Source organism: Poecile atricapillus, chromosome 26 (genome assembly GCF_030490865.1).
Source record: "Poecile atricapillus isolate bPoeAtr1 chromosome 26, bPoeAtr1.hap1, whole genome shotgun sequence".
Taxonomy (NCBI): domain Eukaryota; kingdom Metazoa; phylum Chordata; class Aves; order Passeriformes; family Paridae; genus Poecile; species Poecile atricapillus.
In genome coordinates this window covers 1,553,369-1,571,292 of record NC_081274.1, presented here as the reverse complement: position 1 = coordinate 1,571,292, position 17,924 = coordinate 1,553,369, and the positions used below count along the sequence as shown (strand labels likewise).

The window sequence follows — 17,924 nt, the reverse complement described above, 5'->3', positions numbered from 1 at the left end:
TAACCAAGGTTGGAGTGCCTTGGAGTAGAGACTCCTCCTGCCCAAGTCCATGTCTAGAGCTCAGCAGGAGACTTGTGTCCATTATAATCTCCAAAATATCAAGATGAAGCCCCAAAAAAGTCTCCCAGGATTTTCCCATCTCTCGTCTTTCCTATTTGGTCTTCCAGAGGTTTCCCTTCCCTGGGATGATGGGGATCAAAGGGCTCCAGGGGTTCCCCCTCCTCTGGGGTCCTCCTTAGCGATGATCCAGGGGCTTTTGGGGGTCCATGGGGTCCCTTCTCCCCTGATGCTCTGCTTTGAGATCCCAGGGATCCCAGGAGTGTCTCCTCTCCAGGCTCCCACCTCTCCAAGCTGCCAGGGTCCCCCAGCTCCGGGATCGCCCCTCTCTGCTCTCCCCACTCTGGGGGTCCTGGGGTTCCTCTCCTCTGCGCTCCCGGGGGTCCCCAGGACCAATGTCCTCCCCCAGCCAATACTGGGCAATGGCCACGTGGACCCCAAAGATCCCCCAAGGGGCTCAGCTTTGGGGTCCTGCAAGATCCAAACCTACACACAAAGAGAAAAAAACCTTCCCAGGGACGCCAGACAATATTCGGGGCTCAATTCCACAATCTGTGAGTTCCAAACACACTCAATAAAAAGACCCTCTCAGGGACCCCCCAACAGATTTGGGACCAGCTCCCCCTCCCTGCTCACCTGCAGGATGAGGTGGGGGCGATGGGCCCGTGGCCGGGGGTGCTGCGGACACAGGGGGCACTGGAACCTCCAGCTTCTCCTTCTATTCCTGTTCCTGCACCTCCTTTTCCTTTCTCCCTCCTCCTCCTCCTCCTCCTTCCTAATCCCACCTCCTCCCCAGTTCCTGCCTTCTGTATATTTAGAGTGGAGAATCTTGCTTGTTTTTAGAACTAGAACAAAGATTCCAGATGGAACAAGCCTTGCTGGTTTTATTCAGCAGTATCAGTGACTACAGGTCGTGTTTGCTTTGGTTTGGTCCTGTCCTCGTTCCTCCTCAGTGCTCAGGCTGGCCTATGGGGTGTCCTTGTTTGCTGCATTTTCAGAGTTCCTCTTGGATCCTTTGGGCAATAGGCTGTGCCCTGGGAGGATTCTTTGTGCTCCTTTGTGACACAGGAGAAGCTTCCAGGCGGTTTTTGCGTGAGTGGCTGCTGTGGTGTCACAGGAACGTTGCCACGTCCCCGTGGTGTTCCCGTTGCTGTGGGACACGGAGGCCTCAGTGTCCAGAGCGGCTCTGGGCGCCTGCTCGTTGCCAGAGGATCCTCCTGCCCGAGGCATTCTCAGCAGCCAGCCCAGCCCCTGACGGGTGTCCTTCTGTGCTTGCAGGGGTACAGTCTGCAGACGTGTGCAGCGCAGCCAAAATGATGCAGCAAGTGGTTGCTGCAGTTGGCACTCTGTTCTCTGTGGCTTATTCGGGGTATTTTTTAACCCACTTGGCACGTAAGTTGAGGTTTTCCCTCAGTGCAGCATCTGTGGCTTTGGGCTTGCTGTGTGCTTTCTGTTCTTCCACTGGAACTCAGTTGACTCTGTAACCAAATTGCCATGAGGACAAGGTTGGTTTGGGAGAGCTCCTGCCAGCAGCTGCAGCTGAAAAAGGGGGTGTCTGCAGCCAGCGGGGCGTGCACAGCATTTGCAATGAGGCCTGGGGGGGTTCTGTTCCCTCAAGCGGGGAGTCTGTGGCAGCAGAGCCTGGAACTCCCTCCGTTTGCTGCTCCAGCCAAGAGCTGACACAGCCCAGTCTTTTGTGCTGCTCTCTTGCTTGCTGTGTGAAGGGCCTGTGGCTCCTGGAGGGATGCTGTGAAAGCAAAATGCTCTCTCGGGCTTGCCTTGCTCATTTCCCACCACAGGCAGTGTTTTCCTAACAACATCTGGTTCACGTTCCCTCTCCCGTTGCAGGGCACCTCACGCGTGGATCCCGAGCAGCTCCTCCTTCGGTGAGTAGGAAAGGAAGCTTTGGTGTTCAGAATTGTGCAGCGAGTTGTGAGCTCGGCGTGTGGCAGCCGAGTGCCAGCCTGGGAGGCTGAAGGAAAGTTCCTGTCAGTGTCTTTGCAGCAGCAGCAGCAGCAAAGAGATCCCTGGCAGTTTTCTCTGTTTCTGCTGAAGAGCTTTTGAAGAGCTGCAGGACTGGCTTTGCAGGCAGAAGATTGCTTGCTGGCTTTAGCCATGGTGGAATATGGAATTCCCAACGATAAGTGGCAATGTCGACTTGAGCCCATTGTTAGTTTGAACAGCTCTGAACCCTATTTCTGCTTAGTGCAGCTGGATGTGTAGCTGAGGATAAAGAAGGTGATAACTGAGATAGAACTTCCCGTCCCTCACGCTCCCGTCTGTCCACAGGGCACCAAAGCAGCATCAGCTCCTCCTCTGGCTCCCTCTGCTTGCAAAGAGGAGGCCAAAGAGGAGGAAGAGAGCAGTGAACTTCCCGCTGTTCTGGGAGATGAGGGCGAACACCCCGCGGTTTGGGAATACAACGACGAGGCTCCCGCGGTGTGTGACAAGGACAGTGGACATCTCCCAGTGTGGGATGAGGACGGTGGATGTCCCCTGAAGTGGGATGAGAATGGCCAAGCTCCCATGGCAAGTGACGAGGATGACGGCAATCTCCCAGTGTGGGATGAGGACAGAGGACATCCTGTGGCTTGGGAAGAGGAGGGAGAACATCTTCCAGCATGGGAAGTCGACGGAGAACATCCCGCGGCTTGGAAAGATGATGGTGAACATGCAGCATTTTGGGAAGAGGACGAGGAGCCTGCACTGCTTTGGGAAGAGGATGGAGAACGTCCCTCTGCTCCTGAAGAGGACACTGAAGCTCCCTGTGCTGCAGGATCCTGGGCTGAACATTCTGACAGCAGCACAGCCCTGCAGCCAGAGGGGAGCGGGGAGTGGAGCCTGATGCAGCTGAGTACGTCTGCTCTGTTCCTGTGTGCCAGAGCAGGGTGCTGTGTGTGTGTCTCAGCATCAGCTGCACCCAGTGTTGCTCTGCAGCTGAATGGCACAGGGTCATTTATTGTCCTTCCCCAGCTGAGAGCAAGGGGCTCCTGGCCCCAGGGAGTGGGGCTGCATTCTGGCTCTCATCTGAGAGGGAGCATCTTCCACGTGGTTTCTTTCAGGGAACACCGTGAGCGTGGGGGAGCCTGCCGAGAAATACCTGGAACTGGAGCAGATTGGCCAAGGGTAAGTGCAAGGCAGTTACTTCTGCACAAGCAGGGCCCAGGTATTTTGCTGGTGCAGGATCCTGTGAGAAGTCAGGAGAGCTCCAAACCCCTTCAGACACTGGGGTACGATGCTGCTGTCTCTCACTGCTGATCAGAATTGATAACTGTGGTCAGAAGGCACCGTCAAAGGCCCCTGAGGCTGACAGTGTCCTGTCTGCAGCAAGGAGTGGGACCTGGAAGATCTTCTGTCCCTGGAATTGGATTGCCTAAAAGAGCAACTCACCATGTGGTGACTGTGACTGTCAGAAAACAGTTCTCAAGACGATTTCTTTCAAATATTTTGTTTCCAAAAATATCCATCAGTCAGGATTATCAACATAATGGTTTAGAAACAGAAACCAGAGATGAACTAATGAGTGCTCTTTTCAGCACAGGTAGCAGACCCCATACATTCAGTAACAGACACAGAGCTGCTGCACTCGAGGGGAAAATGCATCACCTGCCTGCTGGCAGGGCCCTTGGGGATCCTGCAGGTCTCAGGCAGGAAATATATAAAGGATGAAATACATTCTTTTCCAGTTCTTCAGACACCCACCCCCCCACCTCAGGTTTTGAACTGAAGGAATTCAGTGTGGACATTTGGGATTTCCTCCAGCCCTTTTCCTTCGTGTTGGGCCTCAGTTTTCTCTTGCACACCTTGCATGGCAGAGGGCTGGTGGCTGCTGTGCTGTTGTTTGAAGGGTGGATGCACTCGGGTGTTTTGTGAACGCTGCAGGCAGCAGAGATCTCCTGTCTGGGCTGGCTTTCACTGCCAGGGCCTAAAGCTCTGCTTCTTTCTTCTCTGCTGTTTTGTCTCCAGGGCTTTTGGAACCGTTTCCAAAGGACTCGACAGGGCCACTGGAGGAGAGGTCAGTGTCAACACGCCCAGCACGTCTGGCAGCTCTCGAGGCCTTTCCCCTCTGCTGGGAGCTGTGGCTGGAGCTGTGGGGCCCAGCAGAGCTTTCCTGCACAGGCTGCTCCTCTGAAGGCAGAGCAGTGTCAGCCTGCAGAGCACAGCTGGGACAGACTTGGTCCTTCTGAAGTGCCCAAAGGAAGGCAAGGAGGGCAGCGGTGTCTGTCAGAGCAGGACACGCTGGCCTGGTCTTCATGTCTGAAAGTGTGAATGCATCAGCTGCTGGAGACTGAGGCCAAATTTACCTTCATCCCAGCCTCGGACAGGAACACTATTTAGCAGTTTTATCATCCTGAGTTTCATCAGGATACCTCAAGGCCTAATTAAGGAGAGATCCTGCTTGGGCTCAGTTTGGGGTTTTAGTCCTACTGCAGCTGTCCCCACAGAGACAGGGAGAGAAATGAGAAGATGGATGTCCAGAGCAAAGCTCTCTCCTAAACCCTGCAGCTGTGTTTGGGTCTGGTGTCAGTGGCAGCTGTGACAGGGATTATCTGAGCAATGGATGTGCACGTTTGCTTTGTTGTGCTATCCCAGACAGAGCAGGGACATTTGAAATCATGGCCAAATGCCATAGAATTGCAAAAGGGTTCCCAGCTGTTTTGCTCTGTGTGCACAGAAACAGAATTACCTCCTGCTTGCAAAATGTGTTGGAATAATAATCCTGAGAGTGCTGAGGCCATTTGAGAAGACTGTAGGTGCAGAGAATGTTGTTAGAGCTTTGAGGCTGACAGCTGAGGCACCATTTCTGCAGAGCTTACAGAGCCAAATGTCTCTGGCCATGAGTCCTGTAACAGCCCCCAGCGAGCAGAGCAATGGGCTGTGGGAATGGCACTTGCTGAGCTCTGGTGTCCCATCCCAAGGCAGTTTGGCACAGCCCGGCTCGGTCGCTCCAAAAAGACTCGCTCCGTGTTTGCTGTGGCCTCCTGCCACAGACTCCTCCAGTTCAAGGTCTGCAATGTCCCTTCAGGTGGCCATCAAGAAAATGAGTCTGAGAGGGCAGAACAGGGAACGAGCTGTGAATGAGGTCGTGGTCCTGAAGGACAAGAAGAACCCCAACATTGTCAACTCTTTGGACAGGTGAGTGCTTCAGGTCTTCTCCTGTGCATGGGCCCTGCGTTCGTCTTTCCTGGCATTCCCAGTCTGTAGCCTGTTCTGAAAATGCCTGGCCCAGCCATATCTCCCAGAACAACAGCCTGGCACTTCACTCCTTCCATGTGCTTTTGTTGCTTTGCTTTGGCTTTTTCTTCAAGTTGACCCCATTTGCTGTGTTTTACAGCAAGTGCTGATAAACCCTGATAGAAATTATTTTCCTTGGTTGCTTCTTCCCAGCCCTTTCCCATTGCTGCAGGCGCCTGGACGACCAGGTTCTGGCTTCCAGAAATGCCTCATTTGCCCATTTTTCAATGGCCTTGCCTATTTCTGAAGGGACTTTGTGCAAGGTTTTCCAAGCATTTGACTGCTTTTGCCCCAAGTGCTGCATGGCCTCCTCCCCTGGATAACTCTGGAAGTTGTGTTGCCTTGTTCCAGAGGGAATGGTGGAAATGGTGAGTTCAGATGCTGAAGCAGCTGGGGGCAAGTGTTGTGGTTCCACATTGAGCTGGGCTGTTGCTAAAGTGCATTTTTCACCTGCTTGCCATCTAAGGCCTCTCCTTTCTCCCGGGTGCCTCCTTCTCCTTTAGACTGTGCAGATTCCAAGGCCTGTGCAGCCTGGCAGGAATGTCTCTCCATCTGATTCTGTCCTCATTGACAAGTGACCTGGGAACAAAACTCCTCTCCAGGCCTTTCCCTGGGGGAATTGAGCAATGCACATTCATCTCAAGGGTGCCATTGTTCTCCTCTTCCAGCTTCCTTGTTGATGGAGATCTCTGGCTGGTGATGGAATACATGGATGGAGGAACTTTGCAGGACGTTGTCAGACAGACACGCATGGCTGAAGGAGAGATGGCAGCTGTCAGTCAGGAGGTGAGGGATCCTGCTTGTGCTTCCCATGGCTGGGACACCATGGTCCTTCCAAAGAGGCTGTGAGAACAGAGTGGCTCCATGCTCAGGCCTTTGTTTCTGTGTCGTTTTTATGAGCTGGAAAGGAAAGAGCCTCTGAAGTGAATGGTCTGCAAATATCACTGCATTTCTACTCTGTTCTTGTCTTCTTTCCTGCTGTTGTGGTGCTCTTTGTCTTTTTTGGATCTGATTTACTGTTCTCAGCTTTGCCTTGAACCTTTTGCCTGGAGCTTGTCTGCACTGCACTCCTGGGCTGTCACATCAAAGCTGCTGCTGGCAGAATTCTAAACTGTCCTTTCTTGTGTGATATATTCCAGCTATTGGTTTTTTCCCTCATGTTTCTTGTTGTCTCTCAGTGTCTGCAGGGCCTGGATTTCCTCCATTCCATCCGGGTGATCCACAGAGATCTGAAGAGCTCCAACATCCTTCTGGGAATGGACGGCTCTGTCAAGCTGGGTGGGTGTTCCTGGCCAGGCACGGCGCTCCCGGGGTGCGGCTGTGGGGCTGCTTCCCAGTGAGGGCCAGAGCCCCACAAGTGCTGCTGGTGGCACTGCCCGGCCCCTGCTGCCAGCTGAGAGCGGCTGCCCCGTGCAGAGAGCTCAGGAGAGGAGCAGGGTGTCAGGAGTGCCTTTGCTCTGGGTATGGCCCTCCCAGAGGGGCAGGAGTTGCAATGTAAAGCTTCAAAGGAAATCAGTAAAAGCCAAGCATGAAAGCTGAGGGCTTCTTTAAGGGTCCAGTTCCATCTTTCCTTGCCTCCAGCCCTGAGGACTTTTCTAGCTGGATTCAGCACTGCATTCTCAGACTGAGAGTGGGGAATCTTTGTGCTTGGTTTCCTCATTGCAGCTGCCTTTGACAGTGCTTGTTTCTGTCCTCAGCTGATTTTGGCCTCTGCGCTCAGCTCAGCCCTGAGCAGGACCAGTGCAGCTCCATGGTGGGCACTGCTCACTGGATGGCCCCAGAAGTTGTGACCAGTTCTCCTTACGGCCCCAAGGTGGACATCTGGTCCTTTGGCATTGTGACCATCGAGATGGTGGAAGGAGAACCTCCTTACTTCCAGCAAACGGGGGCCATGGTAAGAGGCAAATTCTCCAGGCTTTGCAGAGGCCTGTGAGCACAGGGTGACCCTGCACTGGGAGGAGCAGCTGGAGGTTTCTGCACATCGAGAAGGGAATTCCCACAGCACCTGAGCCTGAACACAGACAAATATTCTGCAGTCTCCAGCAACAATTTGCTTTGGGATTTAAGTTCTTGCAGCTCTTGTGAGGATGACCCAAATACATGAAGCAAGTGCATCAGCTCTAATGTTGTCTTGTAGAAAACCCCAAACCAACCCCAACACCCACACCCAAACCCAACAAGTTTTCTGAAGGAGTTTCTAAAAGAGGTTTTGTGAGATGAACTCCCCCCTGGCTCTTCTAACTGGGAAACTTGTCTAAAACATGAAGGTGATTGTTTAACATCCCCACAGTCTAACATATTTCTTTCCTAGTCCAAGCTACTTTCTCTGTGTCACCAAGCCTGAGCTTTCAGCCACACAAACCTGCTGTTCCTTGCCTGGCAGTTTCTGGGATGGGGCATCAGGAATGCTTTTGCTTGAGTGTCAGTGGCACTGCAGAGATGCATTTGATGTAAGAATCCTTTGAAATAACAGAGGCAGACCACACTGACTCTTGAAAATGGCCTGTAAACTGGTGTCCATATTTGGAGAAGCAAAATGGGCTATTTCTGATGGAGGTTCCTACTGACAAAGCCAGCCAATGCAATCGGCTCTGAAGGCAAGATCATTTGGATGTTGCAATGGCTGTGGCTGCACCAAGGTTTGGGTTTTTTGGATGGCCCAGAAGAATGAGCTGTGAGCAGCAGCATCTCTGCCAGGGAGGAAAGTGCCCGGGGAGCTGGGGCAGAGCAAGCGGGCTGGATGTGAGCACTTGTGGGTGTGGAGGAAGCTGTCAGAGCGCTGTGTTTGCTTTTCCTGCAGGCTCGCGCTCTGATCCGGCAGAACGGGACCCCGCAGCTGCAGGAGCCCAGGCGCCTGTCGGCTCTGCTGCGGGACTTCCTCGAGTGCAGCCTGGAGCCGGACGAGGAGCGGCGCTACTCTGCCCAGGAGCTGCTGCAGGTGAATGCCAAGCGGCTGCGGGGGAAACGGCAGCGCCAGGGAGGGCTTTTCTTGTGGGGCCCCCCTCCCATCATCTCCAGTCCTGCTGCTTTTCACACGCAAAGCAAGCAGAATCCTCGCCTGCTTTGGCTTGGCAGGCTCCTGTCGAGCTCATCTGGACCTGGTGCCCCGCCACGAGCGGGGACATCTTCAAGCACATCAGGTGGCTCAGAGCCCTGCCTGACCTGAGCCTGGATGTTTCCAGGGAGGAGGCACCTCCCACATCTCTGGGCTCCCTCTGTCAGTGTTTCCCCACTCTCCTGCTACAACAATTCTTCTTTAGATCTAATCTGAGCCTGCTTCCCTCTCTTGACTTTCAAACCATTCCCCTTTGTCCTGTTGCAACAGAGCCTGTGAGGAACTTGAGTCTGGAAAGTAACAGTTCATTTCTTTCTTTTTTATCCCTTGGGCAGCACCCATTTTTGTCATCAGCCAAGCCTCTCTCCAGCCTGACCCCTCTGATCACTGCAGCAAAGCAACTGAGGGAGCAGAGGAGGACATGAAGCACAGGAGGCCAGCTTTTCGTTATAGTAGTTAGGAAAAGTAGTTAGTTATGGTAGTTAACACTGTGAGTTAGTTAGGGTAGTTAGGACAGCCTGTTTGTTATGGCAGTTATTTGAATAAAATCTCTGTTAAAGCTCAAGTCCCTTGAGGTGTCCTGTCCTTCTCCCGCTGTGACTCAGCTGCCCGGAGCACTGCGAGGGGAGAGCGGGCCCAGCCTCGCCCAGAGCTGAGCCCCAGCAGAGCCTGGCAGAGCCCAGAGCAGCCTCGGCATCTGCAGAGTCAGCCTGGAAGGAGGCGCTTGGAGCCTTCTGGGCTGCAGCCGCCTCTTGCTTACAAACTGTGTGCGCTGGAAAATGCCTCTGGTTCTGCGGGAGGGCAGAAGGGGCCCGGGGAAGGCCCAAGTGCTCCATGCAAGGGAAAAACCTGCCCTGTGTTTGTGATAAATAACTATGTTGTTGTTGCCCTTTGCTATTATGTGCTGGCTTTTCCAAATTATTATAATCACAACTATTTTGATATAGCACAGTTTGTAATCACTTTTAACTGCTTTTGAGATAGTAGTGTTATAAATGACTTTCAAATTTCCAGACTATCAAATGTAATTAATTGATAATATAGTTTAATAAATTGGATACAAAATAATAAAAGAATACAATCTATTAAAAGAATACAATTTAGTAAAAAAGAGATACAATTTAGTAGATATATTCAGATACATATTTATATATATATATATATATATATATGAATATAATTGGCCAGTGGTTAGAAATGGTTAAGGCATAAGCAAAACCAACCGGGGGACGGGGGTGCTTCTCACCTCACCTCATGTACAGAACAAAGCACTTCAAGGTAAACTTATATACTGTATGCTATTACATATTCATTAATGTTTCCTGTAAGTTTCCTCCTTTTTCTGATTTTACTGACCATTTATTTTCTAAACTACATCCTGTACCTTAATTTTGACGTGTAACATCTGCTTTGTAACACTGATTCTTGATCGTTTCTAATAATAACTTTAATAACAGTTACAATTTAGTTAGCACGAATCAATTCCATTTATTACACTGGGAATGGGGAACCCCTGCACTTCCATTTCTGGGCGAATCCCCCTTCCTGGGCACAGAGACCCCCTTGGATGTTCATTTCGGGGCACCGGGACCCCCTGGTACCCCCTTCCCCAGCCCCAAAAACCCCTGCACCCCCTTATCTGGAACCTGGAACCCCCTGAACCCCCATTCTCGGGAATGGAAACCTCCCAGAACCCCCATTTCTGGGCACGGGGACCCCACTGAACCTCCATTTTCAGGCACTGGGACCCCTTGAATTCCAGAACAGAGGAAGGGACCCCCCTGAACTCCCATTCCGCTGCAGCAGGACCCCCGTGCACCCCTGTATCCAGGACTGGAACCCTCCCAAACCCTCCATCCTCACACCCTGGGACCCCCCTGCAGCCCAGCCAGGGACCGGCCTGGCCCCGCAGGCCCCGCTGGACAAGGCTCAGCGAGCCCTCCCAGGGCTCTCCCACTGCAGAGGTCAATCAGGGAGAAGTGCCAAGTGACCAGCCCTGCTGGGGAGACGTGTATCCAAAATGAGAATGGATCCCCCAAAACCACAGCTCTGCCTTTTAAACAGAAAAGGGGAGATGTTGTGCTGTGTTTTTGTTTAATTTAAAGTTTGAAGCTGTTTGTATAATTGGTTTGTTCTGTTACCCCCCTGCTTTGTTGGTTTAACCCAAAGTTATCTCCTCCCCTGCCCTGCCCATCATTGTATCCCAACCCCTTTTTCCAGCACCTTCCCTATCAATCTTGTCCACCCTGCCCCTTGTTCCCGAATGTTCCCTGTCAATCCTGCCTTATGCCAACCCCCTGCTTGGACGTCCCCTTTGGAAATCCCCTAATCCACAGCACCCCATTGGTCCATGTGTCCTATTCCCCTCCCCAGGATATCCCTCACTGGTTGAAGTTTTGTATCCACCCCTGGACCCTCCCCATATATAAATTGCTGTACGCTTGTATTCTGTGTCTTTTGTCCCTGGACCCTTGGGCGGTTAAAACTTTCCCTCAAACCCAATATAAAATACCTTCCCCCCATTCTTGCCTCCACACTGTGTCTGACAGCTGTTAATTGCTGTAGAGCATTGCTCTAAGCCACACCTCGAGTCATCCTGCTCCCGAGGTGTGTCCCACTCCCGGCGTGGAGCGGATGAAGAGTTAACCGGGTCGGGCACTGTGTCACACCCAGCTGATCCCAGTGTCCCCACTCTCTCCCAGTGCCCTCCAGCATGTCCATCTCGCTGGTGCCCTTGAGCTGGAGCCAGCAGCTCCTGGTGCTGCTGGAAACCGGCCCCGGCAATGCGGGCTCAGCTCCAGCTGCCAGGTGGAGCACGTCAGCCTGGAGCACCCCCTGAGCCGGCACTGGGGCACGGCCCGGCCCCCACAGCGCCGGGGGCAGCGGGGGAGGCACTGGAGGGGCTGGGAGGAGGATTGGGGTGTGCTGGGAGTATGGATGTTAACTATGAGCAAAAGTAGGGAGCACAGTGCCTGTGGAATAGCAGGCCGCATAACTTTCTCGGTCTCGCCTGAGAAAGTGGCCTGGGAAATCATAAGGAGGAATTAAAACAATCCTCAGAGACAGAGAACAGCCCTGCAGGTGCTGTTTGTCAGTTTCTTGTTTTCTTGCAAGAGAAGGTCGAGGGGTGGTGTACCCCACTGACCAATGATGGTGATGTGTTAGTTCACTGACCAGTAAGAGTTTTACTTTTCTATACTTTCACGTAGCGGTCTATAAAAGAAGATCTTAGGTAATAAACCTTAAGAGCTCTCCTGTTCAACTCACAAGAGAGCCTGTGTCGTTCTTGCTGTTCCCAATAGAGCGACACTGGGAGTAACTGGGAGGGAGTTTGAGATAGACTGGTTTAAACTGGGGAAGGGATTGAGGTGCTTAGAATGGCTAAGAAGGGGATTAAAGGTTGTTGGGGAGGGTGGGATGGGGTTCTGGGGGTCCTGGTGGACACTGGGAGGGAGTTTGGGCGTGCTGGGTGTCACTGGGAGGGATTTGAGTGAGACTGGAGGGGCTGGAAGGAGATTGGGGATTGGAAAGCAGGGGTTGGGATGTGGTTCATTGTGCTGGGAAGAGACTGGGAGGAGTCTTGATGAGTCCTGGTGGGGCTGGGAAGGGACTGGGAGAGGGTTTGGGGGTCTTGGGTGGGCTTGGAGAAACTGGGAGAGTGCTTGGAAGGGCTTGGAGTGTCCGTGTGAGGTTTTAGGGGGGATCCTGACCCCTGCAGACCCCCCAGGGATGCCACCGGACGCCGCCCACAGCAAGATGCTGATGGGGATCGGGGGCTCAGTTTCTACCTGTGCAAGAAGGTGAGGGGGGTCCTGGGGGTCATATCCTCCCTCTCCTGGAATGTGTGTGCTCCCCCAGGGCCCCCAGCCTGATGTCACCCCCTTTTTTCTGCCCACAGAGCTCCTGAGCTGCTGGTAGTCGCAGCCCCTCCCTGTGGCCTCCTGCCTGGCCAGGAGCCCCCGCTCCATCCCTGCAGTGATTCTGGAGGGGTCGTGTGTCCCCCCAGCCCCGCTGTCACTCTGCCCTCACCCGGCTGCTCCCAGTGTTCCCAGTAAAGCTTCCCAGTTCACCCCTGTCCCGTTTATGGGGGGCAGTGGGGAGGGACTCAGGGAGACCCTGTGGGGGGCTGTGGCAGGGACAGACCCTGCCCCGTGATGGATCAGGACCCCCGTGTGTCCTCCCCATGTGTCATCCTGTTCTGGGGACTCCTTGGGAGACACCAAACTCCAGCATGGCACCCAGCAAACCCTAAAAAGCACTGGGACCCCTGAAGCCACCAGGGAAATTTGGGGAGGGGGTGCATGGGTGGTGCCCAAACCATGCCAAGAGCCCAGCACTGCCCCAGCTCGATCTGCCCTGGTTCCATCCCAGCTCCTCCCGTGGGATGCGAAGGAATTGGAAAAATGGGGATCCAAGGCTGGGCGCTGGGGTCAGGGGAGCAGAAGAGATGGAGGAGGAGGAGGAGGAGGGCAGAGGAAGTAGCGGGAGAAGGGCTGGAGAGGAGAAGGAGGCAGGATGAAGAAGAAGGAGGAGCGAGACTCATCCAAACCCAATATGGAGCTCCCATGCGCCCCTTTGTCCTCTGCACTTCCACCCCTGCCTCACTGCCACTCAATCCACCACCCCACCCCTCTGCTTGGTTTTGGGTGTTCCAGGTCCCTCCTGCTCAATCTGGGGCTCCCATCCCCCCTTTCACTCAATTCTGGCAGCTTCTGGCAGCCGTTTCCTGGGCAGAATCCCAGAGTTTGGGAATTTTTGAGGTGCAGTTCTGGAGGAGCGCCGCAGCAGTGTCGATGGCAGGGGTTCCGTGACTACCCTGAAGAAGCCGTCCTGAAAAGGACTGTCCAGGGGAACAGGCACGTCCTCTGCCCGGCGAGTGATCTCAGCTCAGCGGCAGCGTGCAGGCGACACGGAGAGAGAGACTAGAGAGCTGTATGGCATTCCATGGAGAACCAGCCTTTATTATAGCAGGGCCCTCAGTGAAGGGAGCCAGTGACAGCAGCTGCCTGAACTGGGGAAAAACCAGGGTATTTATAGAGGAGAGGGGCGGGGGAAACTGGGATACATGTATCGGGGTGGATTGATAGGGAGGAAAACCAATGGGGTGTAACAAATTAACATGTTCAACTCAAAGGCCTCTGGGAGTGACACTTTTTCTATTCATGGGAGCAAAGTGTCTCACCTAGGGAGAAGCTCTCCAGGGGAGAGCCAAAATCTCTGAGCTGGCCGGTTCTTTGGGCCCCACAGAGGAAGACAGTGCTGTCTGCTGTGGCCTCTCAGCTGTCCCCCATACCCTGGGGGTGCTGGGATTTCCCTCCTGGGCACAAGGACCTTCATTCCCTTCCAGGAGCCCAATGCCCGGCTGGAGCTCCAGGCCAGGGGGTCCTTGAGCAGCTGCCCCAGAACCTCTGCCAGGGGCTCCCAGCGCAGCCGCAGCCGCTCGGCCTGGGCTCCCCAAAGCCCTCAGCAAGCCCCAAGTCCCTGCCAGGAACCCTCAACTCCCTCAAACCCAGCATCCCCACAGCCCCTGCAAGTTCCCCCCATGACAGCGGCCACAGCCATGTCCCCACATGTCACTGGCCATGGCCCACCATGTCCTCACCTATGGCTGTGTCCCCACCATGTTTCCATCCCTGGCATTGTCCCCCACATCTCCATCTATGCCCGTGTCCCCCCATGTCCTCATGAAAGGCCACATCCATGTCCATGTGTCACCATGTCACTCTCCATGTCCACAATATTCTCACCCGTGTCTTGATTCAATGTCTTTATTTCTACCACAAAATTAGATATTTTAAAGGAAAGAAATGATAAGCAAATCAAGGCCAAAACAAAAGGATTTCTTTCTGCTGGCTGAGCAATCCCTGTGATTGAGTGGGAGGAAAGAAGATTTTTTGGAGGCGTTCCACCCCACTGTCTCCAAAACCTTGATCTTTGCCCCACTTCATCACCATTTGGCTGTGGAAGACACCCTTGGGCAATAGGAAATCAAAATTGTGCAATCAGTGAGTCCACCCTTACTGCTGGTTGGTGCTGGGTCAAGTTAGATGTGGTGGAGAAGCTCTTCCCAAACTGGGGACACTCGTAGGGCCTCTCCCCAGTGTGGATGCGCTGGTGGACGGTGAGGTGGGAGTTGTCTTTGAAGCCCTTCCTGCAGTCAGCAGCACAAGGGCCTCTCCTCCGTGTGTGTTTTTTGATGCCTCAGGAGATTTGACCTGGTCTGAAATCCTTTCCCACACTCAGGACACTCGTAGGGCCGTTCCTCACTGTGGCTCTTCTGGTGGCTGATCAGGCTGGATTTCTGGCAGAAGCTCTTGCCACACCTGAAGCACTTGTAGGGCCGTTCCCCAGAGTGGAGCTTCTGGTGCTGGACCAGGACAGAGCTCAGGCTGAAGCTCTTCCCACATTCCCCACACTCGTAGGGCCGTTCCCCTGTGTGCTGCCGCATGTGGGGGATGAGATGGGAGGTGCAGTTGAAGCTCTTGCCACATTCCAAGCACTGGTAGGGCCATTGCCCTGTGTGTACTTGGTGGTGGATGAAGAGGTGGGAGGTGTGGCTGAAGCTCTTCCCACATTCCAAGCACCTGTAGGGCTTCTCCCCGGCGTGAAGCTGCTCATGGACCACCAGGTTGGATCTCTGGATGAAGCACAGGGGGGGTCTTTTCTCCTCAGAGCACCCTGGGATGGGTTTGGAGCCCCTCCCTGTGGGGGATCCCTTTGGCATTTCCTCCCCATTGGATTCCTCCCCCTTGGAGCTGCTCAAACGGCCTCGTCCACGAGGTTCTGCTGCGGGGATTTGTCCTCCCTGGTCTCCCTCTGCAGCTCAGTGCCTGGGGAGGAAGGACAAGGGGAGGAAGGAGTGAGGAAGGAAGAAGGGAAGAACAAGGAGAAGAAGGAGGTAGAGAAGGATGAAGGAGAGGAAGGGACAGTAAGAAAAAAGGGAAAAAGAAAGGGATCAAGAAGGAAGAGAAACAAGAAGAGGAAGGAACAAGGGGAGGGAAGGAGGGAAGGAAGGAGGGAAGGAAGGAGGGAAGGAGGGAGGAAGGAGGGAAGGAGGAAGGAGGGAGGAGGGAAGGAGGGAGGGAGGGAGGGAGGGAGGGAGGGAGGGAGGGAGGGAGGGAGGGAGGGAGGGAGGGAGGGAGGGAGGGAGGGAGGGAGGAGGGAGGGAGGGAGGGAGGAAGGGAGGAAGGAAGGAAGGAAGGAAGGAAGGAAGGAAGGAAGGAAGGAAGGAAGGAAGGAAGGAAGGAAGGAAGGAAGGAAGGAAGGAAGGAAGGAAGGAAGGAAGGAAGGAAGGAAGGAAGGAAGGAAGGAAGGAAGGAAGGAAGGAAGGAAGGAAGGAAGGAAGGAAGGAAGGAAGGAAGGAAGGAAGGAAGGAAGGAAGGAAGGAAGGAAGGAAGGAAGGAAGGAAGGAAAAGGAGGGGATGGGATTTGTCTCCAAGCCACAGGGAAGGGGAAGGAGCTCTGCCCAGTCTGTCCCTGGCAGGAAGGCATCTGCAGCAGGGTTGTCCTTCAGTCGGGGGCCATCCTGGGCTGGGAGATGGAGCAGAAGAGAGGGCGAAAGGGGCAGTGACTTCCACCTCACCTGCCTGGGGGTCCCAGAGCATCTTCCTCCTCTGCCTTCTCCTCCTCCTCAATTCGTCTAATGCTTGGAATGAGAAGTCTGGTTTGGGGAGAAAAACAAGGGGTGACCACCTAGGATTCAGGGTTCCTCCTGCCCAAGTCCATCTCTAGAAGTCATCAGGTATCTTGTGTCCATGAAAACCTCCAAAACATCAGAAAACATCAAAACATCATAGGAAAAAATCCCTCCCTGAGGTTCCCCTTCCCTGGGGTCCCCACTTTGGTGTCCCAGGGCTTCCCCCTGTGCAGGCTCATCCCTTCTCCGGGCTGCCCCTTCTCCAGGCTCCCCTCCCTCCCTCCCGGCTCTCGGGGTCCCCCCTCTCCAGGCCCCCATTTCAGGCTCCGGGACTCCCGGGGCTCCCCCCTTTTTGCTGCTCCCCTCCCCCTGCCGGAACCGGGCATCTCAGGTCAGCTTTGGAGTCCTGCAAGATCCAAACATCGCTCTGCCCGGGCCGGGCCCAGAAAAAGAAACAGGGTCCCCAAGAATACTTCGAGTGAGCTCCAAATATCCTTTCCCCCTTCAAACTGAGAGGAATGATGGGTTTGTCTTTACAAACAAGCTGTGGGTCAGTTGATAAGATGTACTATCAGTGAGAGACGACAGAAACAATGGGATGGATTCCAGTAGAAGATCAAAGGGGCACTAACAGAACACTATGAATTCCATAAAAGTTAAGAAGGGATTATGCATGGAGGGGGGGGGGGAGAAAGGTATCACCGCCGGTATCAGGCGTTCCGGGAAGCCTGTACCTCTCAAGTACCTCAGCCTATGGGGAAAGAGAGAAGGGACAAGCGGCCGGGAATTAGGATAAAAAGGAGGCTGCGCCCTCCAAAAATTTGAGAGACCCCAGGGAATGCCCCATGGCCTCTCCCTTTATTCGAATAAAGAAAAAGGACTCCTCTGTCTCCTTTTTGGACATAAACCTCTAGTGTTTGTGGATTAATTTTCCTGACAGTTGGGAATCCAAGTATGTGATGATTTAATGAGAGAAAAGCTGGCAATTGATGCAGCCCTGGCTGAGTGAAACAGAAATTAAAAAGTAGGAAATAAACACAAAGAAATGCTTGACTAAAAGGGGGGTTTGACAAAAACCATACCCTGACAGTCTGATCCACAAGAACAAGAAAAGAGTCAGACTGCAAGGTAAGATAAGGAGCCAGAATACACAAACAAGGTGCAAAGACAAAGGCACCACAAGATAAAGGAGATTCTTCAGACCCTAAGCCGGAAAGAACAGATTTAAAGTTCCAAAAAGGTGGCCAGAGGAATGAAAGAGGCATGGAGTTAATTGTAATATGAAGTGAGGACAAGCAGAGTTACAAAAAGAATATGTTTTAGGTGTATCTTGTAAACCTAGTCTGTAAAAGATAAAAAGAGAAAACCAAATCAAAAAGGTGTGCGTGCTTTTCGGAGGAGATATCCCCCATGCATCTCAGTGCTGAATAAATTCATACCTACTCTTATAACTACTCTGCGAGTTATAGAGCTCTTTTTATTTCGCATATCAGGAGGGAGCACCCAAAAATGGGGAAAAGACGAACGATCACCAGAACAAATCTGCAACACCATGGACCAGACCCTGGGAACCCTGATGAATTCATATCAGGTACCAAAGAATCAGTTTATCATTTCAACAGCATAATTAGATAACAGGATGTCATTGAAATAATAACCAACCAGACAGCTCCAGCTCCTGACCTTCCTCCCAACCAATCCACCCACATGAGGAACACAACATTTCACCATGAGATGGGATCACATTATCTTTTAGCAGAAAATCGAGGCAGAGTTTGTGAAAAGTGAAGTAACTCAAACTACTCTTGGCAGATAGATGGCAATGGAAAAGTAGTAAAACAGATAACAAAGGAAACAGCAAAGCAGCTCATGTACTTGTCCAAACGTGGAAAGGATGGGAATGGGACACGGTTTTGTGCTTCCCTCACAGACCATGGGTTA

The 17,924-nt window shown here is 53.1% G+C and overlaps 2 protein-coding genes across 2 annotated transcripts in view; one reads left to right on the top strand and one right to left on the bottom strand.

The window, feature by feature from the left end:
* Positions 1–714: 714 nt before the first annotated feature.
* LOC131588440 (serine/threonine-protein kinase PAK 3-like) lies at positions 715–9,019 on the top strand. Its single transcript, XM_058857313.1, has 12 exons — positions 715–718; positions 1,336–1,449; positions 1,906–1,943; positions 2,347–2,911; positions 3,120–3,183; positions 4,024–4,072; positions 5,084–5,193; positions 5,961–6,078; positions 6,471–6,570; positions 6,990–7,186; positions 8,093–8,230; positions 8,683–9,019. Exons 1-12 carry the CDS (start codon positions 715–717, stop codon positions 8,770–8,772), a joined length of 1,587 nt encoding a protein of 528 aa, XP_058713296.1. The 3' UTR covers positions 8,773–9,019.
* Positions 9,020–14,258: 5,239 nt separating this feature from the next.
* Positions 14,259–17,924, bottom strand: part of LOC131588439 (uncharacterized) — a 23,175-nt gene continuing 19,509 nt past the window's right edge. Inside the window, 3 exon segments of the mRNA XM_058857312.1 lie at positions 14,259–14,507; positions 14,509–15,109; positions 15,112–15,130. Coding sequence (XP_058713295.1) covers positions 14,336–14,507; positions 14,509–15,109; positions 15,112–15,130 — 792 coding nt within the window. The 3' untranslated portion in view covers positions 14,259–14,335.